Here is a 6,932-nt window from a genome sequence, read left to right as displayed (position 1 = left end):
ATATGTTGCATGCGGCGCGCAGCAAACGCCAGAAGAGGAAGCGAACGCGAGGCTGCGAATTAGGGGTGGAGAGCAGCAGCAGCAGCAGCAGCAGCAGCGGGGAAGAAGCAGCAGAGGAAGACAAGACTCCATGCTCTCCTTTAAAGGGCCAGAGGGGTGATCAGAGGTAAAGGGCTCCAGCTGCGCACCCTACTCGTACAGGGATACCTTACTTAGATGCCCTCAATAAAGACGCATGCCATAAACCCTAAACCCCAAAATCTAAATACTTAAAACATTAGTTGTTAATTCAACACCCATCGCGCAAGCTGTGCCTGCTGTTTGCGCCTTCTACTATATAGCATTATCCCTAGCAAGGTGTATATAGAGCATCTATATGCGTTATATATGTATCTTAGATATAAGCGCAGTGCAGCATAAAAGATAGATGATTACATATATATATATATATCCATGTATATATATATGTATTTCATAGCTGCAGGTGAGGTTTTGGGGACCTCTGCGTTATTGCGTTTGCTGTGTTGTTCAGAACTGCCTCAGCTAGAGGTGCTTCTTCTGTGGCCCCTCTGCAGGAGGAAGATGATGAGGACAACCCGTTGCTGCTAGCTGCGTACGATTTGCTGTTCTGTTCGAGTGTCAGTACAGCGGGGGGTCCTTCGGCTCTGCCCAGCTCTCTGCTGAGCTTCATCATCGAAGAGAAGAGGCAGCAAATGTACGGCAAGGAAGGAGGAAGCTGCAGAAAACCGCAAGCAGACACAAAAACAGAGCAAGCAACGCGTGCGAGGCAAGACAAGACCTGCAACAGCAGCGAACCCCCACATCAGACGAATGCGGATGCTAATCACTCCGAAATGTTTGGAGACTCAGGTGCGGCCTTGTCTTTACCTCTCTCTCGCTTTCCGTCTCTGTTCGCATAGTCTTAGTCTCACTTACACGATTCTCATAGTGCTGCCTCCTGCTTTACGTGCATGTGCCTTTGTGTGTGTTTATGTACGGCTGCATTTTGTCTTCTTTCTGCTGGTTTTCACAGAACTGCATCCGATAAGACAGCTGCAAGAAAGTGTTTTGAATCTGCCTGAGCAGAACGGCCTAATAAAGGAGTGCCTGATGAAAGAGCAAGTGAGGCAACAGAACTGGCATTCTGAGGCATGCATGCAAACACGCAGATACACTCCATTGCTTGCGCCCCCTTCAGTCCAAACCTGCGCACGAACACCCACTCTGCTGCACTTCCCGCATTCACAGGCCGTGTGCTGCTGCTGTTGCTGCTGCTGCTGCCCTTGCTCCTGCAGCTGCAGCTGCTAGGCGTGAGGTGGAAGTGTTTGCTGCTGAGCGGCTGGAATATCCTGGTTGCAGGTTGCGGCAGCAAAGGGCCTTTGCTGCGCGAGTTCGCCAGCAGGCATCTCAGGTATTGCCATGTTGTCCTGCCCTGACACCCTGATTCTCACTTGTAGCAAGGGCTCATCTTAATCGTAGCGCTGCATGCATGTGCATGCAGACGAGACGTTCTTTCTTCGCTATTTGCCGCACTCGTTGCCATCAGGGAAGTCCCGCGAGCCTGCAGACTGGATGTAGGCTGTGCTCTGTGGCTGTTGCGATGCAGTGATGGCTTTTGCTGCGTTCTTAACGCATATCAGCGTGAATTTAAACTTCATCAGGCACTTCAAGCCGCTGTGCAAGTCGTCCGCGGCCACCTCCGAACGCAGACGAAATACACCGCAGCAGCCGCTGCTACCATTGCTCCTGCTCATCCTGCAGGCAGCAGCAGCGCCTCTTGCGAGAGGCTTGTTAAAGTGAGATATACTACAGATCCTCTAAAAAAGCTCCTCCTACCCCGTTCAACTGCTTACGTGAGCAGTGTATCGTGTGGTCTTGCCGGAGTGGTTGCGCGGATGCTGGGCTGCAGGAGCTGAAGGCGCTGCTAAGGCAGTGTTCTCACCCTCTTTATCTCGTCGTTATTGGCTTCGACAGCTCAGCCCTAACGGATGGTCGCCGCCACCTCGCGGCTCTCGCATCTTGTGACAAGGCAAGTGGCATATGCTGCGTTTACTGCTTTTTTGGGTTTTGCCTTGCTTTCTTCTTTGAGTGCTGTTCAATTCGTTGCAATCCCTTCATCAGTCTTTTACGTGTACTTTCTTTGCGGTGTTGCAGATCCGCCTCATCTGCAGCGCTGACCATCTTCTGCATGCAGTTCTTGTGGATGCGGCGGAGTTGCGCGATTTCCGTTTTGTCTTCGAGACAGCCCACACGCGGCGTGACTATCGGTATGACGTGCATGCAGCCCCACGTGAAGGTTTCTGACGCGTGTTTTTATTATCTTGCTTCAGGTGTTCAGCTCTTAGCCAAGGCCTTAGTCACTGTGCACAGTGGAGGATGTGGGCTTGCATAAGTAACTTTCTTTAGAATTCGCAGATATAGGAGTGGCGACAACGCTTGCTACAACAGTCGGCTGCAGTAACAAGCGGCTACGAGGGATGGTTACGAATGTGTTGCGTGTGTTTCTTCTGCACCCTTTGCTGCTAATGTTCGCATACTTGCAGTGAGGAGGTGCTCAGCGAGTGGGGATCCATGTGCGGCTTTGTCCCGGGCTGGTTGTGGGCAGCCAGCAGGGTTCAGAGCGGCAACGGAAGCGGCAGCAGCGTCAACTTTGAAGTGGTGATGCGGGGGCTGACAACCAACCACAAGCGCCTTCTCCGTTGCATTGCTGAAATGCAACTGGCGCAGATCGAGAGGTGTGATCCTTATTGGAAAGGGGTCTAGGGGGCATTAATGGGCGAGAACTCTTTGGTTTTATCTCAGTAAACGCTTTATGTAGAAATCTTCAGGGGTAATTTTCCTCTTTTGGAGGCATGCTTCTCGTTGACACTGCTGCATTGTGATTCTGCAACTGCCTGCGCGCTGCGTTGGTTCAGAAAGGAGTCGCCACTAGTCAGTCTCGCTGACCTTGGGACGGATGCAAGTGAAGTTTCCCTCTCTTTGAGCAAGCTGAAGATCAAGGAGCTTCTTGTGGAAGTCACCAGCCATGGGGCCGCCGTGTTGACGAAGAAGAATGGCCAAGATGCTGTTGCTATCCGCGCGAACAAGTCCGTAGAAAGCAGAGCCTCACGTGTTCACTCGTAGCAACAACAACCCCACAGCGGCTGTTTGCTTTTGTGTTGATACGGGCAGCTGGACGACGCTCAGTAGAGGCAGGGAATCTTAGCTGCTTACTTCTGTGCTGTTGTTTCGACGCAGAATGCAACTGCAGGAGCTCCTTCAACTTCTAGACAAGGCCAGCCTATGAACGGGCGGGTAGTGTTTCGTACTGACCGACTCTACTCACGAACCGCGGCGGCTTCCGTCTGTCTGGCGACCTCTCACCCTCGGTCGTAAAGGCCGTTCTGCTCATTCTCCTTTCGCAGCTCATGCTGATGAAGAGGCGCCTCTTAAGGGAATAGGGCATTGCAAACAATAGGCTGCGTGCCAGCCTAGACTCCTATCAGTCCGTGCAGAGCAGTAGCAGATACGTTGTAATTGCAGTGCACCGTTTTCGATGAATGCAAGTAGCTCTCTTTCCTGAACAAGGGGAGTCTAGTTATTACGCGAAGGATGCCTCACTGTACGACAGATTCTTCAGCTGGGAATGTACTGCTCTGAGTACCACTGCTGCACGATGAAGGCCCTGAGCTGTGCACAGATAACGAACCTTGCTCTGTGGCTGATTTGCTGTTGAGGCTACTTGGATGTAAAGTACTTGGATTCTCAAGTTTCACTAGCTAGTGCATGTTTTCCATGTAAGGGTGCAAAATTTCGAGTTTGACACTTAGAGCGCAGGGCAATAATAACACTTGGTGCAAAGCTGCTCTATTTTGGTGCTCTATGCGCGTGAATAATATGAGTGTTTCCTCTTTCTCTAGGAATGAAATGTCAAAAATGGATAGGCTTAGGCGGGCATTTTCATTTTATTCAGATAGGGCAACTCCGCCAGCCTGAGTTTGTAGGGAGTTAATATCGAGGCACACCAGCCACACCGTCGCAGGGACAAGGCACGGGTTGTTGCTGTTGCAGTGCACCATTTTTGAGAAATACACGTGGTCATCTTTGATGAACAAGGAGGGCTCATTCATATACTAGGCGAATCAGTTGGAGTACGAAGTCTTTTTGAACTAGGACTCCACTGCTCGGCTCTCCATCGCTAGACGCCACGCGTCCTTCTGGCGTCCGGTAAAGCGCAATCGTTTAGCCCCACCCACGAACGAGATGGAAAGAAAATTATAAATGAGAACTAAAATCCTGAGAGGGGCAAGTGGGGCTATAGCGCCAAGTCCACGTGATCACCGACGACACCTTTGCCTTCTGTGCCCAGGCCAGCACAACGCCGCAAGCCTAGAACCAGGGAACTCAGTTTGGCAGAATAACGCCATCCCTTCTTGCTTTATTTACAGTCCCATTAAGTTATTAAATCATTCAGTTAATCCTTTTCAGTGGGCGTCTTCGTGCGTCTTGTACCACGAGACCGTCGTCGGTGGGCTCGGTCTCTTACTCGCGCATTAAGGCGTTAAGGTGCCGGCTTCCACAATGGCTTTCCTAATTAGCGCCAAGTGGGCTTGGGTGGCATTGAAATTTATCCTTCAACAGCGAGAAGAACTTAAGAAGATCAGGAGAAAGGGACTCGTTGTCGTATTGATGGGCTGCACCAGTGGTCTCGGGATGGAAATTGTACAAGCTGTATGCGATCGCCTGTCAACAATTAAATCCCACGGCCCCCATACCCTCATTACGACTACCAAAGACGAGGAAAATGGTGTAGTAAGCAGTGAATGATCAAACTTTATGCGTGCAATGCTCCGTGGGCGAGGGTCACCCGCGGGCTGCAGCTTCACTACATGACAGCTGAAAGCTCCTTGCTACCCTAAGATGAGCTGTGCAGATCTTTTATTAACGCCTGGAAAGTGCTTGTATCACTTTGTTTCTCTCTTCAGCTAACTTTGGGGCGCCTACGACACCCGACAGTCCGCGTAGGTTATCACCAGCTGGATGCGTCCTGCAACGAGAGCGTCAGGACTTTCCTACAGAACCTTAAAGAGCAATTTGAGAGCGTGGATATTTTGATAAATAATGCAGGTAGCCAAAAGCGGCTCATTCCTGGTCCACATCTGCTGCTGCGTCACTGGAGTTTTGCGTCATCGCATTTCGTAAAATACAGAGAACGAGGCCCTGCGATCCAAAGCCAAAATTCCTCTATGCAGACTTCCTATTCCTAGTACTTCACCCCATATTACGTGCATGGCATTTCGCATAAGCACACGCTAATCGGGTACAGTTGTGGCTGCGTGCTTTTTAGGCATTCTGCCTTCGACCTTTGAGTTGGGTTGCAAAGACACTGCATACTACCTCATGAAAGAGGATTACTACGAAACCAAACTTGTGAGCACTAGAAGACGCTAATGCACGCACTGTGGAAAAGTCGCGAGAAGCTCACATCCAACAATCTAATACGCAATAGGCGGTTTGCACTATATACATATGTATATATACATATATATATATGTATATTATATATATATATATAGAGAGAGAGAAGTACCTTGATTCATGGTGTATGATCTCTATTTGGCTCACGTGTTCTCAGGCAACGCTCGCCTTGATGCCCCTTATGGCTCCAGGGGGCCGCGTCGTGATTGTTGCCTCCAGTCTTGCAGAACTTGCAATTCGGTGGATGAACGAGGAAGCCTTCACCAAATTGTTCAGTGCAGCTTCAACTGAGAAAGTAAACTGCTTTTCACTGTATCTGTAATTCCTTTTGACGCAAATTCTCACCATATTTTAGCAGCTATTTTCGTGTTCTGTGTTCCGTTTATTCCCTGTGTGCAAAATATGCCATGGGCCTGCATGAATGCAGGACCTCGACAGCGTTGCCAACAGTTTCTTTGAGGAGCTAGGCGATGAAGGCGCAAGGGGCAGACGCGTTTATGATGCCTTGGCTTACCCGTTTGCTCAAGTAAGGCCTCACCGTGCACATCGCCCTTCATATGCTGCGTTTCACGTATCGCCTCCTTCTCCGCTTCAGTCTCTACTAAGCTAGTAAAGGCAAACATACTATAGGTGCTGCTTTTCTGTGAGCTGCACAGGCCGCTAGAATTGCACTAGCGCAGTGCATCGGAAATAAGCTAAAGATGAGTTCATCGGACCCAAAATCATGTGTTACAGTTTGTTCATTCTCTCCGGGTGAGGCGACGACGAACATCCACCGTTTTTTGTGGAGCATTTTACTCTCTTAGCCAAAGTTGCATAAAGCGCAAGTCCCAGTCTGCTGCAGCAGGCAGTTTCGGGAAAAGGAGAGCCTATCGCAGTCTAAATTCAAGAGAAAAGGCGTGTTCTGCCTTTTCTTAGCTGTTCGTAGAGGTGAGACTATTCATGGGCGCTTATCTGTTTATTTCTGGGCAGGCTGGTGCCGAACGTTGCCTGGAAGGAACAGGGCCCCATTCTCAGCTGCCGAAGGCGCCGCAGAGGCTGTCTTTGCTGCCTTTGATGCAAATCCAGAGGAAGTACAAGGATCTTTCATTGTTGGGAGGAAACCTGGAAAGTTTGGTGATGAAATTGCATCGGCGCACGTTGATAATGCACTGCCTAAATTCATATCGGCAGAGAATAACCACATGATCCTGAAACACTTACCAAGATGTCCAGCAGCCATTCAAGACTCCCCCCATGCAGCGGAGGCAGTGAATATCGTAATGTGAAGGAAGGCCTTGCGTGCGTTCAAGTGCAGCTAACGGCGACTGGAGTGGATGTCAGACACTGTGAATGCTTATTCACAATATACATTTGCAGCCGTTGTTTCAGTAAACGAACCATGGACCCTATTTTTCATGCGTAACTTTTTTAGATTCGGGTCCCTGTTTAGTAGACCCGAATAACCCTAGTCTGCACTTGCATATCCACAGGTT

At 49.7% G+C, this 6,932-nt stretch overlaps 2 protein-coding genes across 2 annotated transcripts in view; both read left to right on the top strand.

Moving 5' to 3' along the window:
* The window catches only part of EAH_00026240 (origin recognition complex subunit 2, putative), a gene marked incomplete at both ends in the record, with an annotated part of 3,871 nt that extends 748 nt beyond the window's left edge, over positions 1-3,123 (top strand). Inside the window, 8 exons of the mRNA XM_013396553.1 lie at positions 23-166; positions 533-870; positions 1,034-1,122; positions 1,641-1,796; positions 1,910-2,047; positions 2,155-2,267; positions 2,544-2,735; positions 2,916-3,123. Of these exons, the coding sequence (XP_013252007.1) occupies positions 23-166; positions 533-870; positions 1,034-1,122; positions 1,641-1,796; positions 1,910-2,047; positions 2,155-2,267; positions 2,544-2,735; positions 2,916-3,123 (1,378 nt within the window). The remainder of the gene's footprint in view (positions 1-22; positions 167-532; positions 871-1,033; positions 1,123-1,640; positions 1,797-1,909; positions 2,048-2,154; positions 2,268-2,543; positions 2,736-2,915) is intronic.
* Positions 3,124-4,560: 1,437 nt separating this feature from the next.
* On the top strand, positions 4,561-6,725 carry EAH_00026230 (MGC131152 protein, related; the record flags this gene model as incomplete). Its single annotated transcript, XM_013396552.1, has 7 exons — positions 4,561-4,791; positions 4,965-5,130; positions 5,327-5,409; positions 5,615-5,752; positions 5,885-5,983; positions 6,114-6,210; positions 6,430-6,725. 7 exons carry the CDS (start codon positions 4,561-4,563, stop codon positions 6,723-6,725), a joined length of 1,110 nt encoding a protein of 369 aa, XP_013252006.1.
* Positions 6,726-6,932: the final 207 nt, after the last annotated feature.

This window comes from Eimeria acervulina, genomic scaffold (genome assembly GCF_000499425.1).
Source record: "Eimeria acervulina Houghton genomic scaffold, Eah_scaff218, whole genome shotgun sequence".
Taxonomy (NCBI): Eukaryota; Apicomplexa; class Conoidasida; order Eucoccidiorida; family Eimeriidae; genus Eimeria; species Eimeria acervulina.
Note: the sequence above shows the minus strand (reverse complement) of the source record. Positions and strands in the feature narration are given on the sequence as shown.